The 22,434-nt window shown below is 56.2% G+C and overlaps 1 protein-coding gene across 3 annotated transcripts in view; it reads right to left on the bottom strand.

Moving 5' to 3' along the window:
* Nucleotides 1-22,434, bottom strand: part of ZMIZ1 (zinc finger MIZ-type containing 1) — a 166,493-nt gene that overhangs the window by 105,638 nt on the left and 38,421 nt on the right. For all 3 annotated transcript variants that reach the window (XM_029244579.1, XM_029244582.1, XM_029244580.1), the window contains exon 3: nucleotides 1,703-1,811. In XM_029244579.1, coding sequence (XP_029100412.1) covers nucleotides 1,703-1,762 — 60 coding nt within the window. In that variant the 5' untranslated portion in view covers nucleotides 1,763-1,811. The remainder of the gene's footprint in view (nucleotides 1-1,702; nucleotides 1,812-22,434) is intronic.

Below are 22,434 nucleotides of genomic sequence, written 5' to 3'. Positions count from 1 at the left end.
CCTGGGAGGCCCAGGGACTAAAGGGCACCCTGATTTCTGCAGGGAATCAGACGCAGAGAGAAAAGACAAGTTGTGAGCAGGTTTTAGGGGGAGCTGTTTGCGCAGCACACAGAGGGCTTTGGCATAGGGGCTTGACTGTATTATTGGGGGTGGAGCCATTGACAGCTGATCCCTCATGGGCAGAAGAAACTGGGTCAAAGGCAGAGCTGGGAGAGAGTCCCGCAGAGCCTAGAGGCGGAGGAGAAGGAGGGAAGGGCAGAGGAGGAGCCCATCGTCTGGTTTCTATTCTGTGACGGGGAACAGGGGCGTAATTGGCGTTTGGGAGAGCTGCTCTGCGGAGTTCAATCTGTAACAAGTCTTCTTCAATCTCCTCTCCTCAGACCCGGCCCAGGCTTCCGAGATTGCTCTGTGTGATGCTAATGGGACGGAACACATCCCTCATTCCTGCCGACTAGCCTCAGCTCTACTGGGCCCTGGTGTTCGGCGGGGAGGGGGCATGCTGGGTGGGGGTGGGACTGTGAGCTCTGCCCCTGCCTCCCCCCTGGGGTCCTGAGGCCAGAGGGCTATGCTGGCTACCCGAGCTGCCAGCTAAGCCCGCCTAAGCCAGGGGCCTCGCCACAGCTGTCCCCTCCCTGTCACTGCGACACTGAGGACAAGAGCCCCCGCCACAGTGAGCTGATCACCTGCCACGTGCCAGCCTGGGCTACGTGCTCCACCCACAATGTCCTCAGAGCGTCCTACGAGGTTGGCCTTATTGGACCCACTTCACGGGGGAAACTGAGGCTCAGAGAAACAGAGGGACAGGCCTGAGATTATACCGTGGGTGGGTATGTGGAGGAGTGAGGATTGGGGCTCAGGTCGGTTTGATGGCAAAGCCTCTGCCCTTTCCGCCATATCTGCTCCTTCCTGGAGTAAAACAACACCGGAGCCTGTGCAGGGACACTGCTGCCCTGGGCTGCAGGGAGGCTGAACCCAGAGGGTGGCCGCATCACTCCTGGTCACCACTGGGGGGCATCTGCCTGCCCAAGCGTAACCAGGCTTCTTAAAGTGGGGACCTCTGAGCCCACCGTGAGCAATCCGGACAGGGTACTGGCAGGCGAATCGCGTCTTAAGCTTGGTGTGAGCACAGGCAGGAGGGGGAACTTGTACCCTCTGGGACGGGGCCCTCTTGGCACCTGTGGGGCAGGACTGTGTGACTTCGGGTGACTCCCGTCCCTCTTCTGGGCGTTGGTTTCCTTTTCTGTAAGACGGTTGAATTTCCCAGGACCTTTCCTTTTCTATTTCTTTACAGAGAGCCCCTGGAGCAGAGGAAGTGGGGAGCTTGGGTCTGGGAAGGAGGTGAGGCGCTTCACTGCATCCTCAAGACGGCCCAGGGTGCACAGCAGAGCTCAGAAAGGGCACGACGCTGGCCCAAAGTCATGCAGCTGGGAAGGGAAGGGAAGGGACAGGAGAGAGCCGGCCTTTGAACCCAGGTGAGTGATTCCAGTGTGAGGCTGGTCCATGCCAGCCACATTCTCACGAGGTGGGCAGTTGGGGAGACTTAGGCAGTCAGCCTTGCCCACTGTCACCTCCACCCAGCACCTCGGGTGCTCAGCTACACAGCGTAGAGCATCCCCACTGCTCTGCCCGCCTCGCCTGCCCTGCCCTCGCCAGCGGGCCTGGCTGCCAGAGGCGGAGGGGCAAGCCCGGGCCACACACCCACCTGCTTGATGCACTGCAGGCGGTCATTGGTCTGTTGGATGTGCCTGTCCATAGAATTCATTCTGGCCGTTTCACTGGGTTCTACCCGAGAGCCATGAACGTTGTCCAGCCTGTGAAGACAGAGGAGAGTGGGTGTCACTGGGGCTGTGCCAGGCCCGCCGGCCTCATCGCCACCCTCCTGCCCCGACACAGGCGTGCTGGCCTCAGTGGCTCCCAGCGGGTTCCAGGGCCCTTCGTGAGCTGTGGTGGCCTCTGCCCCGGGCAGCCCCGCGCCGGAAGGAGGAACTGCGGCCACGGCCAGCCAGTGCTTCTCCACGCTCAGCCCTGGGGGAACCCCATCTGGGCTGAGGGCAGGAGGTGCTCCTGGGTGTTCTCTGCGGGTGGCTCATGTGGGCACTGGGCAGGCGTGTCCACCACGCATTTCTACACACACGTGCGTGTTGGGCGGCGGTGGTAGGGACGACGGCTCCATCCGCAGGTTCCCGGCACAGGGCTTACCCACTCGATGTGGCTGTGTGTGGTGCGCGCGTGCGCGTGTGTGTGCACAGGGACCTTTCCACATGACGACCCTGACTGCACGTGTGGTCTAAGTGCAGCAGCCCCGTCATAGGTGCCCTCCCCGAATCCCCCACACCTTAGAGTTTGCAAACCACAATTCCATGTTTCCCCTTCGCCCCCCCGGCAAAGAAGGAGGGCAGCCCTCAGCACCGCCCCCTTTTCCAGATAAGGAGACTGAGGCTCAGAGAGGGGAAGGGAGTTACCCGGGGTGGCACAGGCAGCCTGTGTCAGAGTTCGAACGAGGCCCCGGGGCTCTGACTGCCAGTTCACGGCCGAGTGGTTGGGGGACACAGCTGTCACACTCAAGAGGCTCACTCTTCCTGAATGGCGCTGGGCCTGGGGCACATGAGCACGCATGTGAGGAGGCCCCTGGAGCCCCCAGGCCTCTCCAGGGAGGCCTCGGCTGCAAAGGCAGAGATGGAGATAGCGATGGAGGAGGAGAGGCAGCGAGACAGAGAGAGAAGAGAGAGGTTTCACCTCTGGTCCCCCCACTGCTCATGGGTCCAGGTCCTCGGGCCAAAGCGTAAGTCTGCTCGTCACTGGCTGTTTGCCCTCCCAGAAGCCAGGCTGCAGACACATGGGTCAGACACATGGGTCAGACACAGGGTGCTCAACAGAGGCCCCCAGCACCTGGCCTTCTCTGTTATCCCGAAACGCTGCCCCCTGAAGGCCCCTCATCTCCGTCCGCGTCACCAGGTCCCATCTACCAAGTACATTCTGTAGGCTGGGCCCTTGCATTCTCTTCTTGACTCCTCACGCCTGCTCTGTAAGACTAGAAGCATCTCCATTTTACAGATGAGGAGACTGAGGTCTGAAATCTGCCAAGTCCCATGGCTAGTGGAAGCTTGGACCGTGTCTGTCTGCCTGTCTGCTCCCATGCCCTGGCTCTCTGCCCCCAGCACGGGCACCCTGGTTGGGGAAACTGACACCATGCCTGGCCGCAGCCTCACGAAGAATGCCCTGTTCCTCTTCCAAGGAATTCTTCGCTACACAGCTCCTTTAAAGCACTTCTTGTCGTTCCATTTGTGCTTGAAAAGGCAACTCATTTGCGTGGTTCAAAAATCACGGGTGTCCAGTGAAGTGCTGGCCTTGTTCAGCCCCCAGGGGCCTGCCCCCAGGGGCCTTTCCGGAGAGAACCAGTGTCATCCGTCTCCTTCTGAGGGACTCATCTTAGAGAAGCAAATATCTATGTGTACTATCCCCTGCCACTCCTTAAAAAAAAACCCATAAAACGATAGCATTCTTTTTTTTTGCGGTACGCTGGCCTCTCACTGTTGTGGCCTCTCCCGTTGCGGAGCACAGGCTCCGGACGCGCAGGCTCAGCGGCCACGGCTCACGGGCCCAGCCGCTCCGCGGCATGTGGGATCTTCCCGGACCGGGGCACGAACCCGCGTCCCCTGCATCGGCAGGCGGACTCCCAACCACTGCGCCACCAGGGAAGCCCAAGCGATAGCATTCTGTACACACTATCTGGACCTTGCTTTTTTCCTCTTAATAATATCTCAAAGTTTATTCCACATCAAGACATAAAGAGCCTTTTCATTTCTTAGTGGCTGCACAGTATTCCCAGGCACCGATGAATCATTTATCCAACTGCCATCTGAATGTCCACCCGTGCCAGGTGCTGTCCTAAGGCCCGAGGTCCTAGAAAAGGCCCTTCTGCTCCAGGGGCTCACACTCTTGCCCAAGTGATGAGGCCTGAGCTGTCCCCAGATTTTATTATTGCAAACAGTGTTGAGGGATCGCCTTTTATATCGGCCACATCATTATGTGTGAATTAATCTAGAGAACACCCTCTTGGAAGTGGAGTTTCTGGGTCATTTAGGCATTTGTACTTTGATAAATGCTTGTTGGATTCACCTCACCTTGGAGCTTTCCAGCAAAAAGGTAAAAATGGGAGTAGCATCCCCACATTGATTTCTCCTACCCTCACCCCACCAGCATCCCTCCATTCACACCACTATCACGCATTTACATACCCAGATATCCAACTTCTCCATTACTTATCCATTTAAATGCCCGTCTGTCCATCCATCCACCCACCCACCCAAACATCTTCAGCCTCCCCTTGCCCATCCACGCATGCTTCCAACTCACCTGGTAAACACTTATCAATATCTATACTGTGCTAGCTCTATGGGGCATGAGAGATGGAAACGAAATCAGTTTCTTGGGTCCGTGGAACTCTTGGTGTAACCCCATATCCACTCCATGTCACCTACTAGGTGGCTGTTGAATTCCTCTTAGAAGTTAGGTGCTGGTCCAGGCACTAGGCAGAGACACTGTTACTATATCCCCACTTTACAGATGAGGAAACTGAAGCTCAGGGTTATAGTAGCAGCTCCAGAATCCTGGCTTTCCCACTACAACCAAAACTTTTGTACAGGTACTGGGGATGGGCCAGGGAGGGTGGAGGGTACCACCGTCTTGCAGGTGTGTGTGTCAGCGGGGGGAGTGGTGACAGGGTTACTCTCCTTGCTACACCTGTAAGTCCCCCAAGCAGGGGCTGGGTTTCTCCTGCTGAGTTTACCTGCATGGAACCTCAGCCAGTGCTCACATGATGAGGACTCCAGGGACCAGGGACAAACCCTGGTGAGGGAAGCAGGGATGTGGGTGGGGCCCAGAGCAGGAGTGAGCCAACGCCACCTTCGGTGAGGCCACTTCAGTTCCTGGTGCCAGATGCCATCTGAGTGGAAGAGACCCTGCTGGTCTCCCAGGCACCTGGCCTGGTGAGGTAAACGGGGAGGCGGGTCTTTCCAGCCCCACCCAGGACATGAGTGAACACTGGCTGCCAGGGTCCCAATGAGAGAGTGCCATTTCCACAATCAGTGGGGCAGGGACGCCAAACCAAAGGGACCCATTACACAAAGGTCTCGGGACTTCCCTGGTGGTGCAGTGGTTAAGAATCCACCTGCCAATGCAGGGGACATGGGTTCAGTCCCTGGTCCGGGAAGATCCCACATGCCACGGAGCAATGAAGCCTGTGCACCATAACTACTGAGCCTGTGCTCTAGAGCCCGCGAGCCACAACTACTGAGCTTGCGTGCCACAACTACTGAGGCCCGCACGCCTAGAGCCTGTGCTCTGCAACAAGAGAAGCCACTGCAACGAGAAGCCTGCACACCGCAATGAAGAGTAGCCCCCGCTTGATGCAACTAGAGGAAGCCCACGCGCAGCAACGAAGACCCAACGCAGCCAAAAAAACAAAGGCCTGCGCCAAGTCAGGAGGAGCCTGAAGGAAAATACAAAGAAACCCCAGGCCTGTGCAGGCTTCAATCCCCTGGCTGCAGGCTGCAGCCAACCAGAACAAAGGGCCTGTGGTGGCCCAAGAGGCCAGCAGGGGGTGCTGTTGATGAAGCTAACTGCCCAGGGGGCTAGAAACCTGCACTGTGGAAATCTGGTGAGGGATTAGGTGGCCACACAACACTCTGTCTCTAAGTAGGAACTTTTGGGGGACTTCCCTGGTGGTCCAATGGGTAAGACTCCGCACTCCCAATGTAGGGGGCCCGGGTTCGATCCCTGGTTGGGGAACTAGATCCCGCATGCACACTGCAACTAAGAGTTTGCACGCCGCAACTAAGAGTCTGCATGCCGCAATGAAGATCCCGTGTGCTGCAACTAAGACCCGACTCAGCCAAAAAAAAAAAAAAAAGAGAAAGAAAGAAAAGTAGGAACTTTTCCAAGGATGGGCACGGCCTTTTGTCTCTAGTGTCAGAGACCTAGTGGGGCCTTGATAAATGCTTGTAGAATGACTGACAGATCATTTCTGGGGCCTGGGGCTGCTCAGCCCACCCAGGGAAGCCCCAAGCAGGCACCAGGAGTCCAGACTCACCCAGACAGCCACCTGGGGGCCCAGAGGTTGTCCTTCCCTGTTGAGCCGTGGCAGAGGGCCACAGGTTTCCCCCAAGGAAGCAAACAGTAAAGGGGAGATAGACTGTCAGGTTTGTCTCCACTCTGGCTCAGGGGCAATATTTTCTAGAGGCCAGTGGCTGGACTGAGTTGGCTTCTGGATTCAAAGATGCTCAGAATATCATTGGCCAAAGGTGTTTTGAGGTCTCCCACCACCCCGAGTTCAGCTGGTTTTATTCTGGGGAGTCTGAGGCCCACAGGTGCTGTTTCCCGGGTCACACAGCATGTCTGGGCTGGATCTAGACACCAGGGGGCTTTTCTCCCAGGCTGGAGCTCCATGTTGTAGGAACCAAGAAATGAATGGCTAGGCCTGGGACACCTGTGAGACCCAGAGCATTGACAGGAGAGCCATCACAGGGACAGCTGTGTGTCGTGTAGCTCTTAATCTATAAAATAACAAAATGTCTGGCTAATTAAGGAGATACTCACAGGTGAGGTGACATTTTTAAACCACCAAGATCATTGGGAAATTGGGGTTATTAACACCAGGAATGGATGGGGCTGGAGGCTCCACCCCCGCAGAAAAAGAGTCAAGGCCTACAAGGCTAAAGATTATGGACATGGAGAGAGGAGGAGGGCTGAAGGAGGCATGAGAGAGCTAATAGCTCACTGAGGGGCAGTCTGAGATCTTCCATTAGTTCTGCACCTGCTGTGTTTAGGCACCAGGCCAGGCCCTGTGCACTGATAATTCACTCAATCCTAAAAGGCTCAGAGAGGTGAAGTGACTTGCCCAGGATCACACAGCCGGGACAGTGTTGGGCTGAGATTCAAACCCTCTGCCTTTCTAACCATTAATGTGTTGTTCTTCCAACTCCTCCAAGACTGTCAGGGCCTCCTGGAAGTCCCCACCCAAGTCTGTGCCTCAGCCCAAAGAGATGTTCCCCTGGTTCCACCCAACCTGTCCAAACCCATCCACTTGCTTCTAAGGCCATCCTGGTGCCACTGGGCTCCCTGCCTGCTGGCCAGTGCCGGGAAGTGGCGAGCGCTCAGCGGCCAGCAGAGGTCGCTCTCCGCCGCAGGAGCGTTGCTGGGCTTGGCTGCAGTCTCTCTCCTCCCAGCCTGGACTCCTCTAAGCTAAGAGTCGAGTTGCTACAAATCCTCCGTGGCGGTTGCAACTCCAGTGCCCACCAAGGCCGGGCTCCCTCCCAACTGGAGATCACTGTTGGCCCGGCCCTGGGTGTGCCCAGGGCCTCGGCCCTTCTTCTTACCATCTGCCTACCTCCCAGTGGGGAGTGAGCTCAGGCGGTCAACCGCCTGTGGCCCCGGGCCCTCTCTCCTGGTCTGAGCAGCCACCAGCCTGCAGGAGATACACAGCTAGTCAGCTTGGGGGCCTGGAGGCAGCCCAGCTCTGCCACACTCCTCCAGGCCTCAGTTTTCCCATCTGTAAAACGAAGGCTAGCAGGCTGCTGGCAGCCCTTCAAACTCAACATCTTAGGATTTTGGTGTCAGGAGCTCCAGCTGTTTGGAAAATGCCATCTCAACAAGTGCAGGATACTTGACTTTAGAACTGTGAAGGCTGTCTCAAGGCAGGCCTGCAGGGAGCCTGAAGGCCCAGGAAACTCTGGTAGAACCGCTGTTCCAGGGTCACCTAAGACCACAGACACTGCCCCTCTCTCTGCTATACACTTTTCCTTGCAGCTTATGCTCGGCTTGGCCTAACTGCACGTAGGAAGGTTTTCTGACGGTGACATGTGGGTTGGCCGGTCTTCTCAGCTCCCAGGGGAGCTCTTGAAAGGGACAAGCTTCCATTCTGCACGACTCACCACTAGTGGGGCATGGGCAAGTTCAGCCTCAGAGGAGCCTAGAACAGAAGACATGCTCAGGAAAAGCTAGCTGCTCTCAGGCACGTAGGGCTGCTCAGAGAGTAGACTGCTGAGAGTCGAAAGGGAGCCTGGGAACCACCGGGTCCTGGGTCCTCATGCAGCAAGATGGACACAGGGAGACAAGGGCAAGCGGGACTGGAACTCATCTGTCGGGGTCTAAGGAGGGCCCTGGGTCATCTCCAGGCTCCCTGGAAGCATCTCTCGTGTTCTGAAACACTGGGGGAGGCACATGGCCCTCAGCAGGCTCCTGCCTAGAAACGGAGAGCAGGGTGCTCTCAGCTGCCTTGTGGAAAGTGGGGTCCTGGAGCCCTGGAGGCAGCTCCCTGGGGCTGACATCAGCAGTACTAACATCAGTGTGTTTTATTTTTCCCTTCTGAGGCCAGACAAGTTAACTGGCACACTTAACACACAAGCACCCAGGGGAGAGGCATTTGCATATGTGTGTGCGCACACCCACATAATTATGTACCCCCTTTGCACACTTACGCATAGGTTATGCACACACTTGAGGGCTGGCCCAGACGTACAGAGCACACACAACTCCTGACAGCTTGCACAGGCAAGTGGCAAGTCCCCAGGGGAGCCGTGTGAGCAGTGGTGTGCAGAAACAATTCAATCACCATGCACGTCTGCAGCTCAGACTCCCCCGGGGCGAGCAGTGCCGTCAACAGGGGTGGGGGGACTATACCTACAGTCTGCAGAGCAGAGGCTGCATTCCAAGACATTGCCAGGGCCAAGGAGCTTGGGACATGCCTGCTCGTCAGCCTGGTGGCAGAGCCTGGGGTTCCAGGGGACCCATCCCGACCAGCCCCTTTCTAGTTCTCAGACTCCAAGAGGGGCAGATGTCGTGGATTCAACAGTGACCTGAGTGTGACAGTGTCACTCTAGGTCCTCCTCTGCCTGGCCCCCACCTCCCACTACTCCCCGCTGATCCTGTGTCCTCCACGTGGGGCTGCTCCCTGCCTCCTGGACTGTGCTCTGAAGATCACACCTCTACGTCTTTGCCTCAGCCCAGAATGCCTGGCCCCCTTCATCCATTAAGGCCTGGTTCAACGGTCACCCGCTTGGTTGGTTTCCCCCAGCAGAGCCACTCACTTCTACTTCTATGTCCTCAGTGCCCCTGTCACGCACCCCCAACTTGGTGGTACTAGACCAGTGGGGTGTCTTTGCATCCAGCTCCCCCGTCAGCTGGGATGTCTTCCAGTTGTGGATTCCCAGAACCTAGCCTAGGGCCTGGTACCCAGCAGGTGCTCAGCAGTGTTTATTAGATGGATGGATGGATGCGTGGACGGATGGCCATCATTGGGCCCAGAGTGGCAAGAGCTGAAAACCCAATGACTCAGCCCTAATCAGAGGATCTTAAGATGGAGAGAGACTCTGATAACTCGGTCTGGGGTTTCCAAAGAGTGATGCGTGTACCACTGGTGGAACAAAGACGATTTTAGGTGGTCCATGGGCAAAACTTGTACATTTTCATAGTGAAGTATCTGGACTAGAACAATTATCACTGGTGAGTTCGTGGATATTATTACTTAGGACAGGGTTAAATAAGGGAGGGATGGCAAACCTAAAAGGATTAAAGAACCATTTTAAACATAGTATAAATGGTATGAAAGTGATGGAAGTTAAGCAAGCACTGATGGAGTTTGATGCCTTCCTCCTCTTAAAAGTAAAGGAGCTCAGAGAGGTGTAGCAGCTCTGCAGCCTGCACCAGACACACTGCCTGGAGGCAGAGGAGGAGGGTGGTGGTGAAGCAAAGACAGAGAGACTTTGTGTCCTATCCCAGGGAAGTCAGGGAGGTGGGGCAGAGGGACAGACATGAGTGGGGAGAGGGAGGAAAGAGGCAACTCCAGGCAGCTGACCGGGACCAGCTGCTTCCCATTCTTGGCCAGGCAGCTGGAGCAGGCCCTTGGGCCACCTTGTGGCCTTGCCTAGGGTGAGGCCCCTGGGTAGGGGGTGGGCCCTGAGAGCCAGACCTTCTTGGCTGGGAGACTGTGGGAGGGCACTTTATTTCCCTAAGCCTTCATCCGTCAAACAGAAAGGTGCTTCGCCTCCCGGCCCACTGCGCTGAGTAAGTGAAGTCACTCAGGGCAGTGTTCTGAAAAGGGAAGTCCTGATTTGGACAACAGCTCTTCCAAATCCAGGTCCCCCTTCTCAACTCCGGGAGTGCCCCATGACAAGACTCGACCAGGCTCCACAGCTCCTGGCCACAGAGTTCAGACGCTCTGGCTTGGCACTTGAGGTTCCTGGAAGGGTGGACCTACTTCTCTCCATGACCCCATCTCCCAGCTCCCGCTCTCCTCTACAGGAACCCCTACTGTCAATGGTCGTTGATGGGACAACACAATGTACCCTGGGTGCTTCAGAGAGGGGGCTTCCTGAGGGCAGCCTTGTACACCTGACAACCTTTTCTGGGACACAAGAGTTAATCCAGAGGAGAGGATGGCTGATTTGGGAGAACATGTGTTGATGCTATGCTGACAAAGGTGCCAACCCACTGTCCCGACCCACCCCACGCTGTGCTGGGAATCCCAGCTGTACTTGGGGTGTGCCTCATCCCCCTGGGGCATGTGACACCTTAGCAGGCCCAGGCCATGCCCTTGAGGCCAAACCCTCCTGCCACCCTCTGGCCACACTCCAAGTCCGTGACCTCAGGGTGAACTTCCACTGCCAGCTTCTCTCCCCAAAAGGTGAAGGAGGGCCAGCTTCAGCCCTGGATAAGGTTGCTGGGTTTTCTCTCATTCCCAAGGCTATGCCACCTCTGCTTTTTGTTTCCTCAGAATGAAAAGAGAAACTGAACAAGTACTGAACCCATATGTGCCAGACAGAAGGCTCAGATGCCATGCAGTGGGAAAGGGGGAGGGTGGAAACAGCTCCTTAAGGGCACTCAGAGATCACAGGGTGGGATGAAGCTGGAGATAGAGCCAGGGTCCCCTGACTGCCATCTGGTGTCCTCTAGAAGGCTGTAAATACCCTGCAGATATTCCTACAGCTCCAGCTCTAGGACAAAGAGGTGTTCTCCACTGTGTCTTCATTACCCCAGCCCCTCAAGCCTCCAAATCCATTCACCTGGCATTCTCCAGGAGCTCCAGACAGGGGCAGGGGCAATGGCATGTCCAAGGGAGAGTCAGATATAACTAGATGAGCCCTTAAGAAGCACATAGGGCTGTGGTGTATAGGATGCTACTCCTACCTCCTGCACCCATGACAGGCATGGCCAATCAGTCCGTACTCTTCCCACTGGGTCCAGACATGCCCCAGCCAATCCTCCACACACCCTTCTGCCCACCCTTCTTAACCACCTGGTACCGACACACGAGAAGAAAACCTCTGGGCAGCTCCTTTTTTTTTTTTTTTTTGTGCCGCACCAGGAGGCATGTGGGATCTTAGTTCCTTGACCAGGGATCCAACCCGAACGCCCTGCACTGGAAGCGTGGAGCCTTAACCACTGGACCGCCAGGGAAGTCCTGGGCAGCTCCATTTTTAAAAGGAGTGACTGGAGGCCTAGAGGAGAACTTAGCCTTGCGTCACCAGCCAGTCGAGGCATGAGCAGAGACCTGCATGCAGATTTCCCAAGTCCTGACCTAGTTCTCTCTTCCCTAAACTGGGAGTCAGAGCCAGGCTCTTCTTGAGCTGACAGCCCACGTATGGACCACTCAGGCAAGCCAGCCACATTTCAAGCAACCTTACATCAACCACGGCCGTACAGCAGCTTGGGGACACTATTATCCTATTTTGCAGAGGAGAAGATTAAGGCTCAGAGCGGGTGGGTGATTACTACCCAGTCACACAGGGACGACACAGGCTGGCCCAGGACAGTAGCTGTTTCTCCTGAGCCTGGCCTTTTATTTTTACGTGTATACCTTTTCTTTTAGTTAGTTCCTATGAACCGTCAGATTTTTAAAAAGACTGATTTGCACTGAAAGTGGTAGATGATGAAAGCAAGCAGGCCTCATGGCTTAGATCTAGAATGGATCTGGGGATCTGCTCAGGTCCATCATTTACAGATGAGGAAACTGAGGCCCAGGGCAGGGGCAGTGGTGGAGGTGGAGCAGAGCCTTGAGCCTCTGTTCTGGGTCAGAAGTGGGGCCAGGGCCACACCCGGGCCTCGGGAGCCCTGGCTGCCCTGAACTTCTCGGCTCTCTCTGCCCACCCATGTACAGGAGCCTCCTGCAGGTGCCGGCTGAGGGCAGGCCTGCGGGCCCAGACCGCTCAAATGGGGGCCTGCTCCGGGGAGCTCTCAGGGGTCTCGAGGTGGGGGGTTGGGGAAGGACAGGGTGACTATGACAGGCTATGCCAAGCCTGGTGGGAGCAAGGGCTCTGCTCCCCCTGGGGAGCATCTGTGGTTTTTTCTGCAGAAGCCCTGTGACGTCCCCGTGGCTCCATGTGGATTCCTGGCGTCCCAGCTGGGCTGCAGCTGGCACACTGACCCCATAAGTCCTGCCTCTTTCTAGAAGGCCTGTGGTGCAGGGGGTGAGTCAGCTGGGATCTGGTGCCCGTCACCCTGGCTGCCATCAAATCTGCATGCGGGGAATCTCTGGGTATGAGGCTACTCAGGGACTAAACCACACCTGACCCAGGTTGGGAGTGGGAGCCTCATCCCTGGAACCCTCCAGGGACAAGCTGGGCACCCCACAGGCAGCCTGAAAACATGCTTCCTGAATGTCTGCTGAGAGACAAAAATTCACACTAGGTGCTCCAAAATCGTGTGCTGACTTGACACTCTCACTGTGCAAGGCACTCTACAGTTTACAAAGCACCGATGTCATAACCTCATTTGACCCTTGTTATCATCTCATTTACACGGGCAGTATAGCTTAGCGGTTAAGGTCACCAGGCTGCCTGGGTTCAAATCCTGACTCTCATTTGCCAGCTTCTGTGACCTGGAGCAAAATGCCGTTCTCCGAGTACCTCAGGCTCCCCATCTGTAAAACGGAGGCGATAATAACTAATAACCGTGCCTACTTCGTAGGCTGCTGTGTTCATTAAATGAGTTAGTGAATAGGAAGCACTTAGCACAGCCCCAAGCACGTGGGCCCTGGCTCTACACAGGACCCAGGTGGGGTTTATCGTCTCCATCGCAGGCAGGAGGAAACCGGGGGTCAGAGAGGAGCCGGTACTTGCTGGGGGGCGGGGGGAGTTAAAAGCCAACCACTCTAGACACTAAAGACCTTCAACTTTTTTTAGAAACCTAGTTTTAAAACTTATTTTTCAACCTTGCAACAACATCTTAGGCAGAGGCTCAGCTTATACAACAATTAGAGGGGCCGGGCTCTGGATGGAGGGGAGGGGGCGAGGCTGCCCCCTCCACTAGCCCTCACACCGGGGCCTCTGGGAGCCACCCTGCGCCTCAGTGCCGGGCGCCTCGGAGCACGTGGGTGGCTGAGGCAGGGGCCCCGTGCCCACCGGCCAGAAGGCCACGTTGAGGAGCTGGAGGGATCTGTCCTTGTGGCAAAGGCCAGTTGTGAAAAGTTCCAGAAGGAAGCGGGGAGAGGGTCAGTGCTTTGGGCCGTGTGAACTGAGCACGGCTGCTGCAGAGCAGTGCCTGGACGCCCACGTGGGGTCTGTCCAGGTGGGCACTGTCACTGAAGGAGGCCTATTCTGAGAAGAAGGAGGGCAGTGGCCAGGACACTCCAGACCAGGCTGCCTGAGGTCTGTTCCTTGGAAATGGGTCCTCCCTGAGCGAAGGATTCTCTGGTCAGACCGTTGGGTGAAAGCTGCATATTCTACGCCCTCTGGAGGGGAGGAAGCACGCTTCCATGCGAAGGGCCTTAAAGAATCTGGCTTTTCCCAAAGTGACTAGAGAGCAAAACACTTTTTTCACTAAACACGTTTTAAAATCCCATAGAGCTAGTTTTCCCCGGAACCGCCTTTGACAAATTCCGACCTAAGGGGAGTGGCTGTAGGGTGTAGAGGCTGGATGGCAGGGAGAGAGACTGCAGAGGAAGACCAGTCTGTTGGCAGGCTGGGGGAGGGGTGCCCAATGGGGTGGTGGACCAGAAACTGAAGTGTTTCTGGTCGCAGGAAGAGAAGTCACAGAGCACCCACTCCAAGCTCTGAAACCCACCGCCCAGGAGGCCTGGGGCCCTGGATTCTGAATCCAATGTTATGGCCAGCTTCATGAGGCCACCACCACTTAAACGTACCCAACCAACCAGGAGCCCGCCTGCGGGCCCCCGCAGCTCCCCGCCCCGCGCAAGGCTGGCCCAGGTCAGGAGGAGGGCAGCCCAGGTCACTTTCTGGAAGGGCAAAGGCCAGAGTTGGAAGGTCAACTGTGCTGCCTGACGCAAGAGTCTGGGTTGTCTGGGGATGCTGGCACCTCCCCTGCCCCACCCAAGCCAAGATCTCTAAAGGGAGGCCACAGGCCAAGGTGGCCCTCCAGCAGCCACTCAGAAATCTCCGTTCATAATTATGAATAAGAAGAAGAAGAACACCATTAAATACCTGTGTGTCAGGCAGCGCATCTGGCGTTTTATGTGAATTATCTTTATAACGATATAGGTAGAATGATTAGCACCATCTACAGATGGGAGAAATAAGACTGAAAATGATTAAGGAACTTGCCCAAGATCAGAAGATGGCAAAGCTGGGATTCGGACCCGCCTGTCAGACTTCAAAGCCCAGCATCTATCCCCTAAACCAAGCTACATCCACACCATCCTGGGGCTGGGGGCTGAGAAAGCTTCTTTGCAGATGGCCCAGCTCCAGGCTGTTCTGGGAGAGGCCTTTCAGTTCATTCATCCACTGGGCACCGCCCTTTGCCAGCTCTGCACTGGCTGTGCCCAGCCTAGAGCTGGACAACGTGGACAAGAGCCATCAGTTCTCAGGGGGCTCCTGGTTGGGGGATCCCAATCATGCCAGTTACACGTGCAGTGCTGTGGACACACAGGTGACCTCTCTCTGGGCCTGTTTTCTCAGCCCCTAAAGGATGGGGCTGACTGAGATGTCATGTACTTTTCCCCGTACTCCCTAAACCCCTGAGGATGACGCTCAGGATCTAGTGAGCACTCACTCTGCACCAGGCCATTTCACACACATTATCTCCCCTAATCCCCGCATCGACCCAGGGAGGTGGGCATCGTTGCTCAGACTTCACAGATGAGGAAACTGAGGTCCAGAGAGGTTATGAAACTTGCCTAAGGTCACACAGTGGGGCAGTGGGGTTGCTGGGATTGCAACCTGGGTTTGACTCATTTCAAAGGCCCCCCCCAGTCTGATGCAGGGCTGGAAGAGGATGCAGGCGGGAATTCCTGCCAGGCCTGGGCCCACATCACCGGGTGACTGTAGCACTCAGCCCCTCAACTCGCGGTGTTGGTGAAATTCTGGCTGGGTGAGATGATTCTTAAGGCATTTCCTAGCTTTAATGCTCTGGCAGGAGGGTGGGGGAGGAAAGGATTAAATAACAACAAAAAAGTGAGATGGCATCCCTGAGTTCCAGAAGCCCGGAATCCAGGTGAAGGCAGACAAGCTGTACTAACCGACCTGTTGGCAATGCCCACCACGGGGGCTAGACTATGGAAGGCCCAGAGCTGTGCTGGGGGGCAACCCCATAAGCTTTCTGGAGGTGGAGGGGCAGAACTAGACCTCCAGCAGGGGCAGTGTGGCTGGGCAGAGTGCCAAGATATGGGGGTGGGCTGGGTGGGGGCAAGGAAAGCCTCTCATTTTGTAAATAAAACCACACGTGCCCAGTGCCCCTCCGACCAGGCCTGGCCAGTCAGCGTGGCAGGGTGGCATCGTGGTCTTTCTTAAGGGAGAAAGTACTGAAATGAAGCAGGACGCTCACAATTCATCTGCTTTTCAATTAACTCGCCCTGTTGCCTTGAGTGATTCCCTGCTTACGTTCATTCTTTTGAAAATTCCGAAGTGCTGTTTCTGACCTGTGATTTACTACTGCCATACATCTCTATAAGCAGTGTTTTAGCTTAAGTGGCAGTTGCATATTAATTACAAAGTTAATTATGTGCTGTGTAATCATGTTGTAATTCATTAGTTTACACTCTGAGAGCCTCATGCTAATAGCAAGATCTGACAGAGGGGTTCAGGAATCACCAAGAAAGATCTGTTGAAAACCCAGAATGGGGCTGAAAAGGACTTGAGCCCCATCAGGATGGTTCCTCGGGACCCATCTGCTTGACCTGAGGCCCGGTCATTGTGCCCCTAGAGGCTGTTCTCCTGAACAGAGGGCTGGACCCTCACTGCCCGGGGCTCTAAGGGATCATGGTCTGGAGTGCACACTGCTTTCAAACCCTTATCTGCTGAGGACGGTGGAAAACCCAGCTGCGTCTTGTTTTTTCCCTCACGGAAGTCCAGGGACGGGAACAGAATTTGTTTAAAATTACTTACGGAACAGAGAGTGACTTCTAGGTGAAAAATTAACTGCTCAGATCACCAAAACAAAGTGGCCCTGGGAACACTGACCGTGGGGCAGACTTGGGAGGGGCCTCGAGAGGCTTCAGGTCTGAGACAGTTCTTCAGATGGGGAGACCCAGGCCCAAGAGGGGGAGGGGCGTGGCTGGGTTTGGGACCAAGGTCTCTTCGCATCCTTTTCCTTCTCTACCATCTCTTCTGAAGCATCAGGGATCTTGAAATGAACACTGGCCACATTTCTCTCTCCTTTCTTTCCCGTTTTGTTTTGTATCCTAATGAATTGACCCACAGGGTGGCCTTGGCTGTGAATCTCAACTCCACTCCTTACCCAATCTCAAAACCCCGCTGAGGCCCAGGTACCTTGCCTGTGAAATGGGGTGAAGAAGATGGATCCTTGCACGGGGATCAAAAGATGGATGGGAAGGAAATGTGGGTCCTCCAGACCCTGCCCATACCAGACTGCTCTAGCAGTGTTCCAGAGGATCCTTTTCTAGAACCATCCCAGCTCGTGGAGAATTCCCCATGATCCTCCAATGGCATTTAAAATCAATTGTGAGTGAAGACAGGCCTACCACAAAAGCCACCCCCTCTCTGCAAATCTGTGGATCAAATTTCAAGCCTTTGTTGCATGAGGGGATACAAAGCTGTGACCTACTCTGGACATAGTGATCCGGTGGCTGAGCCCCTCTGCTTTCCAAATATAAACCTGCTTGTTTTATTTTTGCTGACACCTGAACAACAACAACAAAAAAAGATGTGGAAGTCTGTCCCCTTCTGGCTCCAGTCAACAAGAGGAGAGAAGGACTCTGAGCCCCAGCTGGCATGGGAGGAAGATAAATAAGAAAAACCAAAACATGTCCTCATGCTACAGCGGAATGTTTAAAAAAGAGGTGGAGAGCACGAGGTCAGGGGCAGATTTCATTTTCTCTAATTTTAGCAGGGCTGAGGGAGGAGGCAGGATGCTGCCGACTCAACAGGTTTGGGGGAATCCGTTTTGGAGGGAACTCATTTGTTTGGTGGGGAGGGGGGCGTCTTAACAGCCAAAGGCGCTGTGGTTTCCTTTCCAGGGAACACATTGGTTTCCTTGGCAACAGAGAAGTCCAGCCTCCAAAGTTCTGCCGAGAGACCAAGGCTTGGCCTGGGATGCTCCCGACGATTATCCACAGCCGAGGTCTCACCATCCCACCCGCCCAGGCAGTGCGCTGGGTGGGAGAGGTGCAAAAATGTCAGCTCTGCAAAAACGTGGGCACCGATCTCCGTCTCTCCCCCCTGCACTTGTGCAAGCAGCTATTCATCCCCAGATCACCACTTTCCAGGGCTTTATGGCCAAGCAGGTAAAAAATGCTAGAAACCGCTTGGAAACAAGCCTGCGTTTGACAGCACCCGAGGACCTCGAGGGAACAGTAATGGCTCTGGGGCGGGTGGCTGACGGTCCAGCGCGCTTCAGCCTCGCATGGCTGGCACAGATGAATGGCATCAGAACAGAGAAGGTCTGAATTTCTGAAGTCACCTCCCTCTATCCAGGCTCACTCACGTGGCTCCGGAGCCCAGCTTCCCAGAGAGAAATATTTAAACGTCTGGCCTGGGAAGACGCCATCCGTGCAGCAGGTGTGGGAGGGCTGGGGTGTGAGTGGGAGGAGAAGAGGAAGCAGAGAGGGGCCGGTGATGGAATCTGCAGAGCACTTATCCCAGGGCGCACTATGGTAAGTGCCCCACACGCTCTGTCTCGTTTAACACTCTCTCCAGTTGCCAGGGGAAGCAGTCACAATTATTCCTGGCTGGAGGGAATGGAAGGAGTCAAGTGACCTGCCCAAGGCCACCCAGTGAGTGGCAGAGCTGTGAGTCACACCTGCCAGTCTCCGAGCCTCCGAGAGGGGTGGATGGAGTGACAGGGACAGGGAGGGCGGGGAGAGTTGCTCTGGCTAGCGGTTTACTCCACTGGTGGCGAAAGGGAGACAAAGGTTCCTGGAATTCTCCCTTCTGCTCCCCTCTCCAGAGCCTCTCCCCAATCCTCCCTGCATCTAAACATTCCCCAGGAAGACAGGCCCCAGAGCAGAGCTACCCAGAGGCTCTGACCCAGAGGCCCCAGCCCCTACACTCCACCTCGAGGCAGACGTAGCACTGGCTAACGTTTTCTGAGGGCCTGATGTTGCATCCTTTATAAGCTTTATCTCCTTTAAGGCCAGGACATTTCTAGGAAGTAGGTAGTAATAGTCCAATTTATAGATGAGGACTGGGGGCTCAGTAGCATGTCCAAGTTCGTACAGCTAGCAAGAGGCAAAGCCGGAATTCAAGCCCCAGTCTGATGCCAAAATCTAGGTATACCCTTCACTAGCGATGATGATGGTGGTGGTGGTGATAATGATGATGGCCAGACTTTCCTGAGCTCTCACTACGTGTCTGTCCTGTTTTAAGCACTCTACACACATTTACTTATTTTATTCTCTCAACCATCCTGTGAAGTACATGTTACAATTAGCTCCATTTCACAGATGTGGAAACTGAGGCACGGAGCTCTATAAGCAACAGGGCCAGGGGCACACAGCTAGGAAGATGTAGGGCCAAGGTTTAGATCCAGAAATTCAGGCAGTCTCCTGAAATTCATACTAGTGACTCATAAGATGCCCTGTTTCTCCAACCACTGGGACATCCTCCCAGGCTTGAGCCCTTGATTCTGGATGGTTCTGGGATCCTGTAAAGCCAGGTAGCAGTTGTGTTTTTCCCTTCCTAGAGATCAGCTCCCAGGAGAGTGCCTTCTCCCACCCCCAGGAACGGCGGGCAGGACATGGAGTGCGTTTCCATGCGTGGATGTGAGTGGGCAGGTGTGTGCACCTCAGGCTGGGCGGCATCAGGGTGCGCATGCAGCTAATTTATAACCCCCAGAGAAAACAGAATTGCAAAGCTCACTCACAAATCTTCCCTATCGAGGCACTTGTGACAGGCAAACATGCCGTGAATTCCCAAGAACAGGCAGGCCTCCCCGCAGCCTCTACTCCTGAGACGGGCCCAGGTGACCCGGCCACCTGTGGGTCAGCTCTGCAGAGGTCCGGCCAGCTTAGCCCTGGGAGTGGTCGCCGACCTGGGGAGCCCTGTTCCTGCATATCAGAAACGCTGGCTCCAGGGTCTCTCCTGCCCCCGATTACCCATCCCCCACCCTTGGATGGGCCCCACCCCACTGCCAGCCCTCACACTCTGGTCCTCGCTGCTCAGAGGCAGGGAGCAGGGCCGTCAGCACCTAAGAAACTGAGGACACTAGCGAACGTCTCAACTCATACCACACGCCTCACACTATACTAAGTGCTTTAAGGTTTGTCTCATCCGAGTGCACGTCACACACAGCAAACCTCAGAGAAGTTATGTGACTTGAGCCCGGGATTCCCCACACCAGCAGTCTGATTGCAGAGGCTGTTCTGAGAACCACTCCACCATGTTCCCTCAAATCCTCAAAGCTCACTGGGGTCCCTGGACCCTGTCCCTGGCACACAGATGCTCACTGAATTTCCCCCAGAGGGGACAACGAGGGGGCCCACGTTTGGTTCTGGTTGGGGTCACCCCTCTGATGTTAAACCCCATCCCAGTTCCCAGAGCTGTGAACCACGAGGTGTTTCCAGCTTCTACATGCTCAGAACTGGTGCTGCCCACTCTTGAGGCTGGCTCACACTGACCCTTCTAAACCCAGCCCTGGGGGCACTGTGATGACAGAGCGGAAAAGGGACTCATGCTTTCTTCCCAAACCTTGCTCCACAGGGCATTCCCTAGCAGCGGGCACGGTGACTACAGCACACCGAATGGGGGACCCAGCACTCGGGCCCTCTGTGATCTCCCAGCCAATTCTCCCCTTGCCCCACCCTCACAGGTGGGAGGATGGGGGAGGGCAGGGCAAAGAGGCTGCCAAACCGGGCAGCAGTCGAGAGCAGGGATAGGCCGTGTCTTGACTCCGCCCTAACCTACTGTGTGACCCAGGCCAGTGTGCTGCCCTTTCGGAGTTTTGTCTCTTCTCTCTGGGAAATGAGGTGGGCTTGCCTGCATGATGGTTGGGCGGATTAACTTTAACGGGCATGAGAGAGTGCTTGACCCTTTTGAGAGGTGTGTACATCCATGCACACACGTACACACACACAGCTGGGGTGACATCGGGTTACAGGAGTCCCCATCCCAGCCCACAGAGCACTCCACACCAGGCCACCCTACCCGAGAGGTGTCTCTCGGGACTGGCACCAGGGGGAGAGTCCCCGTTCCTCCTCCTCCAGCTCAGACTCCTTCAGCCCCAAACCTATAATCCCCAGCAGGGAAAATGACAGCCTTGCCCGGCAGCCGCCCTCGGCCGACAGGCGAGGAGCCGGGCGGTGGCCATGGTGGTGGCTGGGAGGCGGGCCCGGGACACACAGCCGCCGAGTCAGGGGAGGTCAACGGCGGGGGACAAATGCTTTGGGGTGGGTAGACACTGGATGAGAGGGAAGAGGGGGAAGGGGAGGGCACAAGACTTCAGGGTTGGCCTGGGGCCGGCCCTCCGCAGGACAAGGCGCAGGGAGAGTCAGCAAGGGGTCATGACCCAGGAGCCAGAAGCACCAGGAAGGGGCCTCTGCAGAAAGGTGATGGCCTGGGCCCGAGACCCTGAGGCTGGCCAGGCCCCTGGAGGCAGCAAGGCAAGCACCGCCCACAGGTTGGGCGTTGGGAAGCTACAAACACACTGAATCCTGGGCTCTGCCCCAGCCTCCCGGGAGGGTTGGGGAATCGGCATTTTAGAATGAGCCCCTGAGATCCGGTTGCAGGTGGCTGCCTGGGAACCTCTCGATCACCCCTGTCACGGGGAGCTGCTGGGGTTTCTCCTGCCTGTGCTGCCTTCCCCTCAGCACCAACCTCCATTTGGCAGCAGGCAAGGCCGCAGCGGTGCCACGGACAGCCGGAGCACGTCTGCTGGTGGCTGCTCACCACCTGTCTCCTTAGAGGCACGTGACCCGTTTGTGGGCGGGGCTGCAGGACTGTGTCTGGGTTTATTGCCGCCTGGTCAGCAAGGCCTGGGCCAGCCCCTGAGCACCCCTCCCAGGCTTCTCCCCACTGAGAACAGCTGTCAGGGAGTTGAAACCTTGGCGCTCTCTGCCTCCCCTCCAAACCTGCTCTGGCAGGGAACTGTCACCAGCCCCTAGCGCTGCGGGGCTCTCGTCCAGGATCACCTGGACCCTCGCCCCATCCCAGTGGGGAAGGAAAGGCCCGACCTCCTGGAAAAGGGACATGCCACCCCAGGTCATGCTACCCTGACTCTCCATGGCCTTAGACAAGTCACATGCCTCTCTCGGCCTGGGCTTCCTCATCTAAAATAGGAAGTGGGAGGAGTCTGGACTTGGCAGCGTGCAGGCTGTGAGGGGAGGGCATTCCGGGTGGACAGAATGGCTTGAACAGCAGCTTGGGTGAGAGAGCCATTGGAAACATGCCCAGGAGACTGGGGTTGAGGCTGGATGTGGGGTTAGGGTTAGGGTCAAGGTTGAAATTGGAGTTGGGGTCGGCACTGGATTTCTCTGACCGGTACTGTCTGAAAGGTTAGTCTCCTGAGGGCGCCCGATACCTTCCAGCAGGGGCCCTCAGCGGCTGCTCCAATGTCTCTGGATCACATGAAGGGACTGGCCAGGCTGCCTGCTCAGAGCGGGTGGCAGTGTTTGCTCGGGGCCACTCCAGAGGGCCGGCTAGGACTCCCAGACCACCAGGGAGCCCAGAAGAGAAAAGGGGTGCAGCCAGCCTCCCTTGCATCAGCCTGAGCACAGGGGTGGCAGGGCCAGGGCCTACCCGAGGGTGCAGCTCTTAGACTCAGCCCCAGGGTGACAGGCCAAAGAGCAAGGGGGTCCCCAGGCCCTGGGGAGACAAGGACCCATTTGGGTTTCAGGGCCTCTGGGTCAGGGCCATGGGGATGGCCCAGCTCAGGCCTGGAGCTTAGGACACCTGCCTGGGGCCCCTGCGGGCACAGGCTGTGCTGGGCCAGGACTCTCTGCTGGCATCCCCCACAGCTACCATCACACCTATTGTCCTGATGGATATTTGGAGACCCAAGCTCTTGTAAGAGGGTTATGCTTAAGGACAGGTC

This window comes from Monodon monoceros, unplaced genomic scaffold (genome assembly GCF_005190385.1).
Source record: "Monodon monoceros isolate NGI ecotype Baffin Bay Population unplaced genomic scaffold, NGI_Narwhal_1 Super_Scaffold_4, whole genome shotgun sequence".
Lineage (NCBI taxonomy): Eukaryota > Metazoa > Chordata > Mammalia > Artiodactyla > Monodontidae > Monodon > Monodon monoceros.
This window is presented reverse-complemented; position numbering and strand designations above follow the sequence as displayed.